This window comes from Pollachius pollachius (assembly GCF_949987615.1).
Source record: "Pollachius pollachius genome assembly, chromosome: 14".
Taxonomy (NCBI): Eukaryota; Metazoa; Chordata; class Actinopteri; order Gadiformes; family Gadidae; genus Pollachius; species Pollachius pollachius.
The window spans coordinates 10624279-10643038 of record NC_136947.1 but is presented as its reverse complement, the minus strand read 5'-3'; the positions used below and the strand labels follow the sequence as shown (position 1 = coordinate 10643038).

The window sequence follows — 18760 nt, the reverse complement described above, 5'->3', positions numbered from 1 at the left end:
TGCTCAGGACCGGCTGGTTCCGGAGCTCATGTTCATCCCAGAGAGCTGCTTTATCAGACAGATCCATGATTTATGCCCAGATCCCCTGGGGAGGGTCTGAGCATAAATCATGGATCTGTTTGTGTTGCGCCCGCACCCTGGACTTTCAGAGCGCTTCAGAGAGCCCCAAACCGAGGCGGGGCCCCGGCCAGATTACATGTTCAGACGAATCCTCAGTTTCTGCTATTTTCTGTCACGTTCAAACGTGACGTTTTCTGCCCGTTATTCTTCTATTCGTTGTACTTCGGGTTCAGATAAGAGCTGGGGACCGGATGTTGTACTTGACCACTTTCTGCCTGGTTCCAGACGTACACCAGGGTAGGCCTACCTGAGAGCAGGACACAAGGGAATGGAGCGCTCTCTCTCTCTCTCTCTCTCTCTCTCTCTCTCTCTCTCTCTCTCTCTCTCTCTCTCTCTTGTCTTACCCTCATTAAAAGTGAATTTATTACCATGATAAAATCCTGTTTATTTGGCCAAAGTAGTTAAAATCAATATATGTTTATTAAATATACTATTTAAATGAAAGTAAAATGTGTGTGTGTGTGTGTGTGTGTGTGTGTGTGTGTGTGTGTGTGTGTGTGTGTGTGTGTGTGTGTGTACGCGCGCGCGTGTGTGTGTGTGTCAGTAGTGGGCGTAACACCACATCATGGGTTCAGATTCCTCGACATCATGTTCCGGCAGCTCAACGTCCCCGCGCGCTTCTCCTGGAGGTCCGTCTGAGGAGGCTGCGCGCGCACCACACGGTTCAACTTGTCGTCAGAAACGACCGCGATGACGATGATGATGATGATGACAATGATGAAGATGACCGTCGAAGCTGCGGGTTCGTGAGCGGAACGTCGTCGGACCCAGACGGAGCCACGCGCCTCTTCCTGTGGATGACGGATTGCTCAGCGGTCAGGGCAGTCCCCCCGCGGACCCTCAACCCTCCACCTCCCCGCCTCACCCCTCCTCACCCCACCTCACCCCGCCTCACCCCGCGGACCGCTGACCGAGGAGCGGAGACATGAAAAGTTTATTTCTGCTCACCTTCTGCCTCTCCGCGGACCCCTTCACGGTGAGTTCAGATCTGAGATCCGTTCCTCTCATGAACCGTGAGGTCCTGTTCAGATCTGAGATCCGTTCCTCTGGTGAACCGTGAGGTCATGTTCACTTCTGAGATCCGTTCCTCTGGTGAACTGTAAGGTCCTGTTCAGATCTGTGATCCGTTCCTCTGGTGAACCGTGAGGTCAGGTTCAGATCTGAGATCCGTGTTCTAGAACGATGTGATGGACCGCGATCAGGAGCCGGTTCGGAGTGAGCGTTTGGTCGCTCTGGATAAGATATACTAATTAATAATGATTAATCGGTTAATTAGTTATACGCTTATAATTCAGTCTTATATAATTGGTTAATTCGGGTATTTTACATAATTGGTTGATAAGGATATCTTCTATAATTGATAAATAGGATATCTTCTATAATTGGTTGATTAGGATGTCTTATATAATTGGTTGATTAGGATGTCTTATATAATTGGTTGATGAGGATATCTTAAATATTTGATGATCAGAATATCTTATATAATTGGTCATGTCATCAGAAATCGGTTGGGTTTCTGTCCGCTGATATGAACTGTATGATCTTCTAAACTCCTTACCCGGAGAGAGAACCCCGGAACTTGTTTTGTGTTGCCTTATTTTTTACTTAAATCTACATTTTAGTTTTGCATAGACAAACCCAAGCACATATACATAAACACACACACACACGCACACGCACACGCACGCACACACACACACACGCACACACACACACAAACACATAATCTCTGTCACACACACACCCATTATTTTCCGTGGTATTTTAAGTAACTCAACACCTGCCAGCGGCGCCAACTAATCAAGAGGGAGGTGCCCAGAGTGGGGGGGGGGGCTCAGCGTGTAGCATAACGTGTGGCATAGTGTGAAGCATTCTTTGTAGCATGACGTGTAGCATAGCGTGTAGCAGTCTTTGTTGCATAAAGTGCTTTGCTTGGGGCAAAGCAAGCGCGTAGCATAGCAGCAAATTTGTCTTCTTCATCCCTCCTTCCTCTCCTCCCCACATCCTCTCTCCTCTCCTCCCTCCTCTCCTCTCTCCTCTCTTCTCTCCTCTACTCCCTCCTCTCTCCTCTCCTCTCTTCTCTCCTCTCCTCCCTCCTCTCTCCTCTCCTCTCTTCTCTTCTCTCCTCCCTCCTCTCTTCTCTCCTCTCCTCCCTCCTCTCTCCTCTCCTCTCTTCTCTCCTCTCCTCCCTCCTCTCTCCTCTCCTCTCCTCTCTTGTCTCCTCTCCTCCCTCCTCTCTCCTCTCCTCTCTCCTCCCTTCTCCTCCCCTCCTCTCTCCTCCTAACCTCTCTCCTCTCCTTTCTCCCCTCCTCTCCCCTCCTCTCCCCTCCTCTCCTCTCCTCTCCCCCCCCCCCCTCTTCTCCTCTCTCCTCTTTAGCTTGAGCTGAAAATAAGATGACCAAATCCTGTTATAAGATAATTATTAACGACCCTACCAACAACAACAGCCAATCAGAAACTCTGGCTCACCGATATCAGGACGTCTGGTAAAGAGTTGAAAGTGGTCGGCTGGTGTTGATTGAGAGGCTGGTAATCTGACTTTAAGAGGCTGCTCTGATTGGCTGAGTTAATGGGAAGACATTACGCTGTCATCTTCTGGCCCGATTGGACCGGAAAATCAGGGGGTGGAGATTAGAATTCATGACTGTGTGTGTGCTTGTGTGGCTGTGTGTCTGTGCGTTTGTGTGTGTGTGTATGTCTGTGCGTGTGTATGTGTGTGTGTGTGTGTGTGTGTGCCTGTGTGTGTGTGCGTTTGCATGTGTGTCTGCGCGTGTGCCTGTGTGTGCGTCTGCGGGTTTGTGTTTGCATTAATGAATCCACACCTTCCTGTTGTCATGAAGCTGAGTTGTTGCCTGAAGAGGAGGTCTGTGAGGAAGAGCAGTAACACCCCCTCCAGCTGGCAGTACCCCCCTGGAGACGGCCCCATCCCTCCCCGAGGGTCAGGCTGGTCTCCGTCGACACGGCAACAGAGTCAACGATTCAGCTAAGAAACACATAGAGAGAGATTGGTACAAATACAAGCACAGACGCACACACATATTACACGACATAACTGACCTCACCTGCTTTACATTTATTTGGAAGTAATAATGGGTGTATATTGTTATTATATCGGTTATGTATTGATATTATATTGGTTACATATTTATATTATATCGGTTATATATTGAGTCTGACCCTCTGACAACAACGTCAACCTTTTGTTTCTTTTGCTTTATTAACATAGTTTACCTTAGATTGTCATTCTCTTACTTTTGCTTTCATCTGATCTTTCTATCAGATATAGAGCGTTGTTAAAGCAGTTACATGTTTAGTTTCTAGTGGATATTAAATCCCTTTAGCGAGAAAGAAATTATGTTTGGACGAAATACCGATAACGTCGGGATAATGTCCTGATAACTTTGACTTGAGGATATCTGATGGAATGAGGTGTTACAATGTCAGACTACAGAGACCAGAGGATGTCTTAGTAATGAGGTGTTACACTGTCAGACTACAGAGACCAGAGGATGTCTTAGTAATGAGGTGTTACACTGTCAGACTACAGAGACCAGAAGATGTCTTAGTAATGAGGTGTTACACTGTCAGACTACAGAGACCAGAGGATGTCTTAGTAATGAGGTGTTACACTGTCAGACTACAGAGACCAGAGGATGTCTTAGTAATGAGGTGTTACACTGTCAGACTACAGAGACCAGAGGATGTCTTAGTAATGAGGTGTTACACTGTGAGACTACAGAGACCAGAGGATGTCTTAGTAATGAGGTGTTACACTGTCAGACTACAGAGACCAGAGGATGTCTTAGTAATGAGGTGTTACACTGTCAGACTACAGAGACCAGAGGATGTCTTAGTAATGAGGTGTTACACTGTGAGACTACAGAGACCAGAGGATGTCTTAGTAATGAGGTGTTACACTGTCAGACTACAGAGACCAGAGGATGTCTTAGTAATGAGGTGTTACACTGTCAGACTACAGAGACCAGAGGATGTCTTAGTAATGAGGTGTTACACTGTCAGACTAAAGAGACCAGAGGATGTCTTAGTAATGAGGTGTTACACTGTCAGACTACAGAGACCAGAGGATGTCTTAGTAATGAGGTGTGACACTGTCAGACTACAGAGACCAGAGGATGTCTTAGTAATGAGGTGTTACACTGTGAGACTACAGAGACCAGAGGATGTCTTAGTAATGAGGTGTTACACTGTGAGACTACAGAGACCAGAGGATGTCTTAGTAATGAGGTGTTACACTGTCAGACTACAGAGACCAGAGGATGTCTTAGTAATGAGGTGTTACACTGTCAGACTACAGAGACCAGAGGATGTCTTAGTAATGAGGTGTTACACTGTGAGACTACAGAGACCAGAGGATGTCTTAGTAATGAGGTGTTACACTGTCAGACTACAGAGACCAGAGGATGTCTTAGTAATGAGGTGTTACGCTGTGAGAGTCAACAGAGGATGGCTGATGAAAGGGTTTGGGCATCTTCTGTGCAGAGCTGGGTCACGGAAACACTATACTCTGTTGGTTCATAATCCTTAAAGCATCCCTTTACTGAACAGAGCTCCAGCACGCGCTTCTGTTAGCCCTGCAGCTACCAGTGTGTTCTGTGACTGGCTGAAGCTCACCACTGCTTCCTGTCTTCTTGAAGGTGATTGGACGCCACCCAACGTGTAACTTCCTGTTGGAGCTGGAGCGAGATCAGGCTGAGTGCTCAACGCGTCTGAAGAACCAGAATCTCAGCACCACGGCAACAGGTAGGTCCTTAAAGGTAGAGTACTCACTGAGGTCCTTAAAGGCAGAGTACTGACTGAGGTCCTTAAAGGCAGAGTACTCACTGAGGTCCTTAAAAGTAGAGTCCTGGGGTCCTTAAAGGTAAAGTACTCACTGAGGTCCTTAAAGGTAGAGTACTCACTGAGGTCCTTAAATGTGAATGTGTGAAAGCATTTAGAGTGTATGTCGGAGAGTATGTGGTAGTCAAGTCTCCTTCGCTTGTGTTAGGGTTAGGTTGAGGGTTAGGGTGAGAGACAGGGTGAGGGTTAGGGTGAGGGTGAGAGACAGGGTGAGGGTGAGGATTAGGGTGAGAGTGAGGGTTAGGGTGAGGGTGAGAGACAGGGTGAGGGTGAGGGTGAGGGTGAGAGACAGGTGAGGGTAAGGATTAGGGTGAGAGTGAGGGTGAGGGTTAGGGTGAGGATGAGGGTGAGGGTGAGGGTAAGGGTGAGCGCTGTTGGGCTCCTGTGGATGGACGTCACGGAGCTGACAGCTTCCGCCAAACATTCTGGCTCCAGCTGCTGTTTGTCAGTTTGTGTGTGTGTGTGTCAGTTTGTGTGTGTGTGTGTGTGTGTGTGTGTGAGTTTGTGTATGTGTGTGGGTCTGTGTGTGTGTTTGGTCCACTGATGTAATGCTGCAGGTAATGACCTGCAGCCTTCTCTGCCTCTCTCTCACCCCCCCCCTCTCTCACTCTCTCTCTCTCTCTCTCTCTCTCTCTGTCTCTCTCTCACGGAGGACGCTCCAGACTTCATGTTATATTCTTAGTTATAATAAACTATGACCTAATACGTAGACAGAGCCTGATTTTAACAGCCCGTCATTTGAATTTGTATTATTCATTTCTACATCCCTCTCTCCTCTATTCTCACCCTCCCTCCTCCCTATTTCCCTCTCTATCCCACACTCCCTCTCTCTTCCTCCCTCTCTCTTCCTCCCTCTCCTCTTCCTCTCTCTCCTCCTCTCCTCTCCTCCCCTCTCCTTTTCTCCCCTCTCCTCTCTCCCTCCTCCCCTCTCCTCTTCCTCTCTCTCTCCTCCTCTCCTTTTCTCCCCTCTCCTCTTCCTCTCTCTCCCCCTCTCCTCCCCTCTCCTCTTTCATCCCCTCTTCCTCTCTTCCTCCTCCTCCATTCCTTCCGCCTCCTGCTCCTCCTCCTCCTCCTCCGTCTCCAGGCTTGTGGTGTCGAGGAGTGTGGGACAACATTGCATGCTGGGAAGGCAGGGAGGTGGGGGAGGTGGTGACCATCTCCTGCCCCCCCGTTCTGAGAGCCTTGTTCCAGCGCAACGGTTGGTCACAAGACGTACTAAACACTAATGTATAATATACACTATATACCAGTGGTTCTCAATTATTTTCTGTCATTGCCTCCCTTGGAGACAGATTTTTTTTCTCCCCCCCCTTGAATAAATAAATACTATTGAGAACCTGATAATATTTATTTATTTATCTGTACAAAACCACTGTATGAGTTGCTGGCACCAGCATTCCGCATACAATCACCTTATTATCAAAATAGATTAATAAAATTAGATAACATCTGCAACAGACATATTATGGTGTTTTCCCAACAAGTAAACATAGTATATGAGTTCCACAAAACATGTTTTTCAAGCTGTTTGCTGGAAATAGCTTTTTTGGAAAATAATCTCGCCTACCGCTATTCCCCTCTGTTTCAGTCCCTTCAGAATGCGCTGTTTCTGGTGTCTGTAGCTTTAATGCAAATGAGCTGCTGCCCATTTTCCAATGAGCTGTCAGAGTGAACCACAGAAGGGATTGTTGCCGTTTGCGTACTCCCAGAGCTCTATATCTATATAATATAATATAATATAATAATAATAATAATAATAATAATAATAATAATAATAATAATAATAATAGTATTATTATTATATAATATATATGTATTTATATAATATTATAGCTAACATCACGGCCAAAAACTATGTGCGAAACTGACATTCGTTTGGTAACTGTAGGCGGGGTACTTTCAGAAGTGAATATCCCAAAACACCCCAAATCCCAGGAAAAGTGTTGTTTTCATAATATTTCCCCTTTAAAACAATTTCCAAGTTGAGTTTATTAACTCAATTTGTAATATTTAAACAAGACTGCTAAATCTGTGTGAATCTCAAAACAGAGAAACAAGAGCAAAGACAACACCCCAGAGATCCAAAACAACACCCCAAATCCCAGGAAAAGTGTTATTTTCATAATATGTCCCCTTTAAAACAATTTCCACATTCAGTTTTTTAACTCAATTTGTAATATTTGAACAAGACTTTTAAGTCTGTGTGAATCTCAAAACAGATAAACAAACGCAAATGATTCACTGGTGTTTGCATTTAATTCAAATTATTTCTTAACAGTAAACCTTGGTCACCTGTCAGCTTCATCAGCTTATTCCCTTTCAAAAATATATATGACTTATAAGCATTTCTTTGATCTTACTTTGTACGATCAAAATTCTGGTAAAACTTCTGACCCTTGGTATTATGTTTATTTAAAATTCAAATAAAAGAAAATAAGTGACCTATAAAAATTAATTTAAAAAACGACACAAAGTCCCCCCTGACACCTCGGCGTGCCCCACCATTTGAGAAGCAATGCTATAAACTATATGCTAAACGCTAATGTATACTTAAACTATAATATATGCTAAACGCTAATGTATACTTATACTATATACTATATGCTAAACGCTAATGTATACTTATACTATATACTATATACTAAACACTAATGTATACTTATACTTGTATACAAGGGCGTAGGAACCGGGGGGTACAGAGGGGACGGAGGGGACATGTCCCCTCCAATATTGGAGACAGGCGCATCTGTCCCACCTAAAAATTATACCAGGGGGAGAAAAATATTTTCATTTTATTTTGAAAGCGCAACACAGCGTCTTGTCACCGCTTCTTATTCTAAAAGACTGGATGATTGAGCATGCAATTAAAGAATTGATTTGATATTTATCAGTTCATTACTGCCATTCAAAATGTGTTTTCCTTTACATTTACAAATGTACCTTTTTAGCAGGATAAAATATATTTGTGAATTTTTTCAGTGTAGTTAATTTATGACATATTTCTGTATTTCAAACCATTAATGGATCTGTCAGGTTTCCGATGTGTGTCCCCCCCCAATGTTAAACTCATTCCTGCGCCCCTGCTTGTATATACTATATACCAGGTGTTTTCAAATTGGGTGAATGTGAGCCTCCCCTTAGAGTAGGTAAGGACAGCCGACCCCCCCCCCCCACCCCCAAAAAATATATATATATTCTCGTCCGCCTGTTCCAGGCAATGGTGACTTTCATTAACTAATCAAATGTAAATGTTTTTTAATATTGTATTTGAAGACATTTTATTTCCACAACTTTTTTAAAAGTGCATTCATAAACGATTCTTTGCAACAGCAAATAATTTCCAACTTCATGCAGGCCTAATTGAGGCTACTTTTAAAATCACTGAACATCAATAGGCCTATCCACAAGTCAACAAAACAAAGCTACAACCGACGACACCTGACGGCTGAAATCGGCGCTGTGTGTCTGGGCCTTAAGCGCACATTTGAAGGAGATGCACATCGTCTCGAAAGAAATCAGCACAATGGACAGCTCTCGGATCAATGAACGACAACGGCATGTTATGAGATCGAACAGATTCACATATTTTCATCAAATTTGTTAACGATTTCAGCCACATAAAACCACAGATTTAAACCACAAACAAAATGCGCCATACTCACATCATTTGCACTACGAGCAGCATGAACCCTATGGCCCAACCAATTTATGAATTCAAGACACAACTTTGACCTTCAATTTAATCGTCCATATCAGTGATAACAATAAGGCCTCGCTTTTGATGGCAGAGGTGTTCGATGCGGGCCTGCACTGCAGAGAGAAATAAACGCAAGTCGTCCTCCACCTGCAGCCTAGATCTGTATTTGTTTTTAATCAGGGTCAGTGTGGAAAACCCACACTCACACAAGTAGGTTGAGGTGAATGGGATTAGGACTTTCATAGCCTTTGTGGAGAACTGGGGGAACTCGCTCTCCACAGAACCAGAAACGCATTCAGGATCATATTTCCTAAATTTTTTCTACTCCCTTAATGCTGACTTCTGGTGACTTGGGACAAGGAAACGATGCATTTTAAAACTAATACAAGCACGCACAATTACCGATATCAATAGACCTGCATACAGATGTGTATCTTTTCTTTGCGTGTCGCGTGTCGCGCCTCCCCTGTGGCTCTTTGGCGCGCCTCACCTATTGAAAACCGCTGCTATATACTAATAGGCTATATACTATATACTAAAATATACTATACACAAAATACGAAATACTGTATAATATACACACTATATACTACTTACAAAGCTATGCCTCGATAAAACTATGCTAATGTTTAAGGTAATGCTAATATTAACCTAGCTATAAAGCTAACATAGAGCTAGGTTAAACTAAAGCTAGGTGAACATCAAGCTAGGTTAACATAGCACTATGCAAAGCTAAAGCTAGGTTAACGTAACACTATGCAATGCTAAAGCTAGTTTAAGGTAATGCTATGCAAAGCTAAAGCTTGGTTAACGTAACACTATGCAAAGCTAAAGCTAGGTTAACGTAACACTATGCAAAGCTAAAGCTAGGTTGTTTGTTCCAGGGAACATCAGCAGGAGGTGCACGGAGGCTGGCTGGTCGGACATCTTTCCCAACATAACAAGCGTCTGCGGATCAGAACCCACACAGGAGAAGGTAAGCTAAGAAAGCTCCTGATGACTACAGCTAGCATAGCTCCTGATCACTACAGCTAGCATAGCTCTTGATCACTACATCTAGCATAGCTCCTGATGACCACAACGAGCATAGCTCCTGATTCATACAGCTTGCATAGCTCTTGATGACTACAGCTAGCATAGCTCCTGATTAATACAGCTAGCATAACTCCTGATGACTACAGCTAGCATTCCAATGTGCCTGCCTACTACTAACTGAAGCGACGACCACAAGAATTGCCATTTTGTCGGCTTATGTAAGCCTCGTTCCTGAGGCCCTGGCTTTTGTATAAATGGTTCAATAAATGGTGAATAAATTATACTGCACCTTCTGTAGCCTGTCATGGGGTCATCCCTATGTTCCCAAGGTTCTATGTTCCCCGGGAGCGAAGGGTTAGGGTCAGGTTTAGGGTTATGGTTAGGGTTAGGGTTAAGGTGAGGGTTAACCCCAAACCCAACCCTAACCCTAACCATAACCAATAGGAGGAGAGCCATTCTAACCAATCACAGGCGAATAAGAGGCGAAAAAGGCGGTACTTGCCCCTACCATCCTACGAAAAAAAGATTCACTCTCCAGATCCTATGTTGATCCTATGTATCCTACGGGGAACATAGGATCCGGGGAACATAGGACCCAGGGAACATAGTTACGCTCCCCCTGTCATCACCGAAAGTGTTTCAGTGCTTGCAGTGAACCAGTCACAAACACATTGATAGTGTGTGAGACCAGTCTGTGAGACCAGTGTGACCAGTGTGACCAGTGTGTGACCAGTGTGTGAGTCCAGTGTGTGAGACCAGTGTGTGAGACCAGTGTGTGAACGTTCTAGTACCAGCCAGCTTGATTGGTTGCCCCTGAAGCCACTGGTCGTATCGATGGGAACACTGGGATGTGATGGAGAGAGGAAAACCTTAGTGGGTCAGGGTCAGAGGAGAGGAGGTCAGGACAATCTCTCACCCTCTCTCTCTCTCTCTCTCTCTCTCTCTCTCTCTCATCCATTCTGTGTTAGTCCCTCAAGTCCATATTTCATGCTCTAGCACTCCTCCCCTATGTGTCAAGCTAACAACCTAATGCTAACGAGCTGGCGCCAACCGGCGCTGTCACCTCAGCTATCCGAGTGCTAGCGTGACAGGGCTAGCCTATATACAGTCCTGTCACTTCCAGACCATCAATATTCAACAGTAGCGTTTCTCACAGCTGTGAGAAGATATTCATGCAGATATTTCAATGGCCTCCTGCCCAACCAAACTCTTTGTTTAACTCAAAAGACCTCGGCCTCTCTTTCTCTATCTCTCCTGCCGCTCCCTCTCTCTCTCTCCCCGCCTCCACTCTCTCCCTCTGTCTCTCTCTCTCCCACTCCCTCTCTCTCTCTCCCTCTCTTTCTCCCTCTCTATCTCTCCCCCTCTCTCTCCCTCTCTCTCCCCCCCTCCATCCCCCTCCCCCTCTCCTTAGAAGTCGAAAAGATATTTCATATATTTCTCCCTCCAAAAATATTGAGTGAGAAATTCAAATTCAAAATTGGAAATAAAAAAAAGCGACCTGTGTCAGCTGCTGTCTTCACACAGATTTAATTAAAAGATTCCACAACAATGTCCCGGGAGCCCAAAGCGAGACAGAGCTGGTGTGATACTCACCTAACGAGCTGGGGGGAGACTCACCTAATGAGTTGGGGTGAGACTCACCTGACGAGATGGGGTGATACTCACCTAACGAGCTGGGGTTAGACTCACCTAACGTGCTGGGGTGATACTCTCTAACAAGCTGGGGTGATACCCAGTGTTGGGAAAGTTCACTTTCTACGTGAACTAGTTCAGTTCACAAATTTTAAAATGAACTAGTTCAGTTAAACGTTCATAATTCAAAATTTTGAACTAAGGTTTACAGTTCCAAAAAATGAACTAGTTCATAGTTCACTTTTTTTCAATATGTTGCTATGAGCTATTCGTTTTTTCTGGTATTTTGAACATTGAGCCCCCTTTGTGGTTTTTCTAGGATGAAATAGAGTGGTTGAATCAAGTATCGTAGCGAAATACAGTTTCCATCGTGTTTTATTGCACATTTAGCGCATTTTGTAAATCCCATTGATTTCTGTTGGAAGACTCATTGCTCGTTGGCCGGAAACGGAAAGGGGGGGTGTTCACGTTTGGTTGTAGTCTTTTCGCTCGGTTCTAGCCCTACTGATGAGACGGAGAACCGAGCGAAAAGACTACAACCAAACGTGAACAGCCCCCCTTTTCCGTTTCCGGCCAACAAGCAATGATTCTATGAGGTATTCTAGTCCGCTGAGCTATGAGCCAGAGAGCTAACGTTAAGGATTGTACATATTTATAATTCGAAATTCGTTTCAGCCTTTATACCAGAGATACTATAGGGTCTATAGCATATAACCGCGTTGTCTGATTACAGTTTAATTCATTTTACACAATTTAACAGCTCTCGTTTTGAAGAATAATCACTGCGCCATTCGTTTCAATGGGAATTGCACCGGTCTATACTTTAAAAATAAAGTGTACATATTTATAATTTGAAATTCGTCCCAGCCTTTATACGACAGATACTATAGGGTCTATAGCATATAACCGCGTTTTCTGAATACAGTTTAATGTAACAGTAAGCTGGCAACACCGCAACTGCAAATTAATCACACGGAGATTACCATGGCAACCGGTCAAACAACACGGCGATCTGCGCGCGCATCCGCCGTGTTGATAAAGAAATAACCCCCATATTGAACGAAGTTAAACCAAGTGAGCATGCCATTCACAGACACCAGAATGAACAAGTTCACAGTAACGTTCATCAGGCAGTAATACAGTACGTTCAGTTCACGTTCGCCCAAAATATGAACGAGTTCATGAACTATCGTTCAATGAACGCGTTCAGGCACAACACTGGTGATACCCACCTAACAAGACGGGGTGATTCTCACCTGATAAGCTGGGGTGATACTCACTAACAAGCTGGGGTGATACTCACTAACAAGCTGGGGTGATACTCAATAACAAGCTGGGGTGATACTCACTAACGAGCTGGGGTGATACTCACTAACAAGCTGGGGTGAAACTCACCTAACGAGCTGGGATGAGACTCACTAACGAGCTGGGTTGATACTCACTAACAACCTGGGGTGATACTCACTAACGAGCTGGGGTGGTACTCACTTAACAAGCTGGGTTGAAACTCACCTAACGAGCTGGGGTGATACTCAGTAATGAGCTGGGGTGATACTCACTTAACAAGTTGGGGTGATACTCACTTAACAAGCTGGGGTGAAACTCACCTAACGAGCTGGGGTGATACTCACTAATGAGCTGGGGTGATACTCACTTAACAAGCTGGGGTGAAACTCACCTAACGAGCTGGGGTGATACTCACTAACGAGCTGGGGTGATACTCATTCATGAGCTGGGGTGATACTCACTAACAAGCTGTGATGAGACTCACTAACGAGCTGGGGTGATACTCACTAACAAGCTGGGGTGATACTCACTAACGAGCTGGGGTGATACTCACTTAACAAGTTGGGGTGAAACTCACCTGACGAGCTGGGGTGATACTCACTAATGAGCTGGGGTGATACTCACTTCACAAGCTGGGGTGAAACTCACTTAACAAGCTGGGGTGAAACTCACCTAACGAGCTGGGGTGATACTCACTAATGAGCTGGGGTGACACTCACTTAACAAGCTGGGGTGAAACTCACCTAACGAGCTGGGGTGATACTCACTAACGAGCTGGGGTGATACTCATTAATGAGCTGGGGTGATACTCACTAACAAGCTGTGATGAGACTCACTAACGAGCTGGGGTGATACTCACTAACGAGCTGGGGTGATACTCACTAACGAGCTTGGGTGATAATCACTAACGAGCTGGGGTGATACTCACTAACTAGCTGGGGTGATACTCACTAACGAACTGGGGTGATTCTCACTAATGAGCTGGGGTGATACTCACTAACGTGCGTGGGTAATACTCACTATTGAGCTGGTGAGAGAGAGACACCTCTCTGAAACAGTCCCTTAAATCAGGACTGAATACTGACCGATGAATCGATGAAAGTTTGAGAAATAAAGTAACACTGCAACATAGAAAGAAAGAGTTAAGGTACTTTCTTTAAAGATCAGCAAAAGGGACAATTTAAGTAGGAAGGAAAAGCTTTGATCACTGAGCTGACAAGGAGCCTGTGTGGACGCAGACAGCTCAGAGTCAACTCCTCACCCTGATTGATAGCTAAGCTTTTTCAGCCCAGCTTACCACCCGGTGATTCAGTGTGTGATCCGTAGTCTTCCTCCTTTTTCATCCCGGGGCTCCAGGCAGAGTGAGGAGGGTTAGGACCTCAAGCACGCGTCAACTTTTCCTATCGTTCTGTTTCAATAAGAATCAGCGGTTCCAAACAGATCACCGTCAGGAGTCCAGGTGTGTGGTCAGAGGGGAGAGGGGGTAGCAAAAGGAGAGATTGTGTGTGTGTGTGTGTGTGTGTGTGTGTGTGTGTGTGTGTGTGTGTGTGTGTGTGTGTGTGTGTTTGTGTGTGCGAGCGCATGCGTGTGTGCATGTATGAGCAAGCGTGTCTGTGGGTGTTTGTGCTTGCGCATGTGTGTGTGTGTGTGTGTGTGTGTGTGTGTGCGTATGCAAGTGCATGTGTGTGCGTGTGTGAGCACGTGTGTGTGTGTCTATGTCAGTGTGTGTCTGTGTTGTGCGTATCTCGCCCACCTCTCTGTTGGCCTCCAGAGCTTTGAAGTGTCAGAGTCTGACGGACACTCTGACCTCCATTGTTACCACGGGAACATCTGCCCATTAAACACCACACTCAAGAGCTCCCTCTGGAACCATCTACTGCTGCTACAACCCGTCTGTTGTGGTTCTACTGAATACCGCCCGGTAGAACCAGTCTGCTGCTGGTTCTACTGGCAACTGCCAAGTACAACCACTGTCTGCTAGTGGTTCTAGTGGGGACCGCCCACTACAACCAGTCTGCTGCTGGTTCTATTGGGAACTGCCCAGTGCAACCACAGTCTGGTACTGGTTGTGAGTAAGTAATTGCTCTTTCTGCTGGGTTCAAATGGATGTCAGGGGATGTTTTTTTGTGAGGCACCATTTAAACCAATCAGAAGCATATATTACAAAAGCCTTTGCAAAGCCCCAAACAGAGTCTGGCATGAATGTGTATTTACCCTAGAAAACACCAAGCGAGAGAGACAGAGACAGAGACAGAGACAGAGAGAGAGAGAGAGAGAGAGAGCGAGAGAGAGAGAGAGAGAGAGAGAGAGAGCGAGAGAGAGAGAGAGAGAGAGAGAGAGAGAGAGAGAGAGAGAGAGAGAGAGAGAGAGAGAGAGAGACAGACAGAGAGAGAAACAGAGAGAGAGAGACAGATATATATATATAGAGAGAGAGAGAGAGAGAGAGAGAGAGAGAGAGAGAGAGAGAGAGAGAGAGAGAGAGAGAGAGAGAGCGAGAGAGCGAGAGAGCGAGAGAGAGACAGAGACAGAGAAATGCTTGCCAGGGCCAAGGGTTATTTCAGGATATCTTTGTGTGTATGTGTGTGTGTGTGTGTGGGGGGGGGGGGGTGAGAAGTGGGTGTGGGTGTGTGTTAGTGTGTGTATGTGTAGGAAAATTCTATTTGGCAAGGGTGACAGCTACTGGATGATGTAATTGCTGAGTGTGTGTGTGTGCCTACGTTTGCATGCATGTATGGATGTGATTGTGTGTGTGTGTGTGTGTGTGTGTGTTTGTTGTGTACCATTGATGAGCAACAAACAGGAAGTTTATCAGAGTGGAACTGAAAATGAAAGAGAGAGAGAGAGAGTGTGTGTGTGTGTGTGTGTGTGTGTGTGTGTGTGTGAGAGAAAGAGAGAGGCTTAATTCAATTCTCAAGTAGGTTTTTGTTCTTCAAGATCACTCTGTTGGTCACCAGAGAGGAGGTGATCTGAGCAGCAGTCTCCACCTCTTCTCCGATCAAATTGTTTCTCTTCAGAAGTATACAGCGTGTGTGTCTGTGTGTGTACATCCTCTATGACCCCGGTGACCGCAGATACAACAGATCTCTCTGGGTTTCCATTGCGACACATCTCTTATATGGTTTTATTCAGATGGTTAAAAAAGGTCATCGCCTGCAGTATGGAAAACTTCAGCTGAGAGATACAGACACAGAGAGACAGTTCTATTTGAGCTTTGAACTGAAGCGGGAGAACCGAGAACACACAATCTCCTCACGGGGAGAACAGAGAACCTCCTCACGGGGAGAACAGAGAACCTCCTCACGGGGAGAACAGAGAACCTCCTCACGGGGAGAACACACAACCTCCTCACGGGGAGAACAGAGAACCTCCTCACGGGGAGAACAGAGAACACACAACCTCCTCACGGGGAGAACAGAGAACACACAACCTCCTCACGGGGAGAACAGAGAATACATAGCCTCCTCACGGGGAGAACAGAGGGGCGAGGAGGAGGGACCGGACTCCTCATCTCTCCGTTGTGGACCTATCAGGTCCTTCCACTAGAACACTTGGCCAGATCTGCATTTGAACTCCACGCTGTCACTGTCACCCTTCCTATTAATCTCTTCATTGTGGTAATCTACCGTCCCCCTGGTCCCCTTCGTGACTTCTATGACGAAATGGATGCCCTTCTCAGCTGCTTTCCTGAAAATGGCACACCACTCGTTATACTTGGCGACTTTAACATCCTGCCAGAGAAGTTGCACTCACCTGAATTAACCAACTTTTTTGCCACCTTTGACTTAACACTATCCCCTTCTCCTCCCACACACAGGGCAGGGAACCAGCTTGACCTGATATTCACAAGGTCCTGTGGCACCTCTGCTCTCTCTGTTACCCCACTCCCTGTGTCTGACCATCATTTTGTTGCTTTTTCTCTCCCCTTAGAGTCCTCTCCCCCCCTCCTTTCTAGTCCCCACATTGTTACCACCCGCCGCAACCTCAAAACTCTCTCTCCCTCTACGTTTGCCTCAACTGTTCTGTCTTCACTACCTGCTATTGAACAATTCTCTCAACTATCCACAGAGGATTCCTCTGACACCCTGCTATCCTCCCTCTCCTCCTCTTTGGACTCCCTCTGTCCCTTCTACTCCAGACCGGCACGATCTTCACCCCCCCCCCCTTGGCTGTCTGAATCTCTGCGGACCCATAGAGCAGAGTTGCGGGCAGCTGAGAGGAAATGGAAGAAATCAGACTGTCCTAATGATCTATCTCACTATCTCCTTCTTCTCTCAGGTTTCACCTCCACTGTGTCAACAGCCAAATCTGCCTTCTACCGGACCAAAATTAACTCCTCCGCCTCAAACCCCAGGAAACTGTTTTCCTTGTTCTCTTCCCTCCTCAACCCTCCCTGCCCTCCTCCTCCTTCCTGCCTCACTGCTGATGACTTTGTTACCTACTTTACCCAGAAATCAAAGGACATTAGCTCCTCTTTTATCACTGCCACCATCCTCCCTCCCCCGACCCCCACCTCTGTCTTTACCCAATTCATCCCTCTCACCTCAGATGAGGTCAACAGAATTATAACATCTAACCATGCCACCACCTGCCCCCTTGACACTATCCCTTCCTCCCTCCTCCAGGCTGTGTCAAACGACATCCTGCCATTTCTAACCGCACTTATTAACTCCTCCCTCACTTCTGGCATTGTTCCAACGTCTTTCAAGACTGCCAGAATAAAGCCTCTCCTCAAAAAACCAACGCTTGATACCACTGACATCCAGAATTACAGACCGGTATCTCTTCTTTCATTCCTCTCTAAAACATTGGAACGTGCCGTCGCTAACCAACTGTCCTCCTATCTCTCATCTAGCAACCTGCTTGACCCTCATCAGTCAGGCTTCAAAAAAGCACACTCCACTGAGACGGCTCTCCTCGCGGTGACTGAGTCCCTCCGGGCGGCCAGAGCCTCGTCCCTCTCATCGGTTCTCATTCTCCTTGACTTGTCTGCAGCATTTGACACTGTGAACCACCAGATCCTCCTCACCACTCTCGCCGAGCTTGGCATAGCTGAATCTGCCCTTTCCTGGTTCACGTCCTACCTGATGAATCGCACTTATCAGGTAACATGGAATGGCTCCTTGTCCAAACCTTGCACGCTTGATACAGGTGTCCCTCAAGGCTCGGTGCTGGGGCCTCTTCTGTTCTCCCTCTACACCAGATCTCTGGGCTCTGTAATTACATCCCACGGCTTTTCCTATCACTGCTATGCTGACGACACTCAGCTATTTCTCTCCTTTCCCTCATCTGACAAAGCCCTGATTGCAACACGCATATCTGAATGTCTGGCAGAAGTCAGCACCTGGACAACTGCCCATCACCTGAGGCTTAACCTCAACAAGACTGAGCTCCTCCTAATACCAGGGAAAGATTGCCCACACATGGACTTACTGGTCACTGTTGAGAACATCACTGTATCTCCTTCTCCAACTGCCAAAAACCTTGGTGTAGTGTTGGACAATCAGTTGTGCTGCACCGCAAACATCACTGCGGTGGCCCGGTCCTGCAGATTTGCACTTTACAACATCCGCAGGATCCGGCCCTTCCTCACAAGCGAAGCAGCTCAGCTTCTAGTCCAATCACTGGTCATCTCCCGCCTCGACTACTGCAACTCGCTCCTGGTTGGACTCCCTGCCTCTGCGATTAAACCCTTGCAGCGCATCCAGAATGCGGCAGCGCGCCTCGTGTTCAACCTACCAAAGTTCTCACATGTAGCCCCCCCTCTTCCGAGACCTCCACTGGCTCCCTGTAATAGCTCGCATCAGATTCAAGATGATGGTACTGGCATACAAGGCAGTCGATGGAACTGCCCCTGCCTACCTCCAAGCATTAGTAAAGCCACACACCCCAGCTCGATCCCTCCGCTCAACTACCTCAGCTGGACGTCTGGTACCGCCATCGCTAAGAGCAAGCAAAGGTCGATCAGCGAAGTGACAACTTTTTCTGTTTTGGGACCTCAGTGGTGGAACGAGCTCCCTACCGAAGTCAGGACCGCAGAATCGCTCACCAGCTTGCGCAAAAGACTCAAAACTCACCTGTTCAGAGTTCATCTCGACTCTGCATAGAAACCAATGCACAGCCACCATTGAATGT

The 18760-nt window shown here is 46.2% G+C and overlaps 1 protein-coding gene across 1 annotated transcript in view; it reads left to right on the top strand.

The window, feature by feature from the left end:
- Positions 1-1045: 1045 nt before the first annotated feature.
- The window catches only part of vipr2 (vasoactive intestinal peptide receptor 2), a gene marked incomplete at both ends in the record, with an annotated part of 24523 nt that continues 6808 nt past the window's right edge, over positions 1046-18760 (top strand). The window contains 4 exons of the mRNA XM_079751559.1: positions 1046-1096; positions 4776-4881; positions 6062-6175; positions 9559-9650. Of these exons, the coding sequence (XP_079607685.1) occupies positions 1046-1096; positions 4776-4881; positions 6062-6175; positions 9559-9650 (363 nt within the window). The remainder of the gene's footprint in view (positions 1097-4775; positions 4882-6061; positions 6176-9558; positions 9651-18760) is intronic.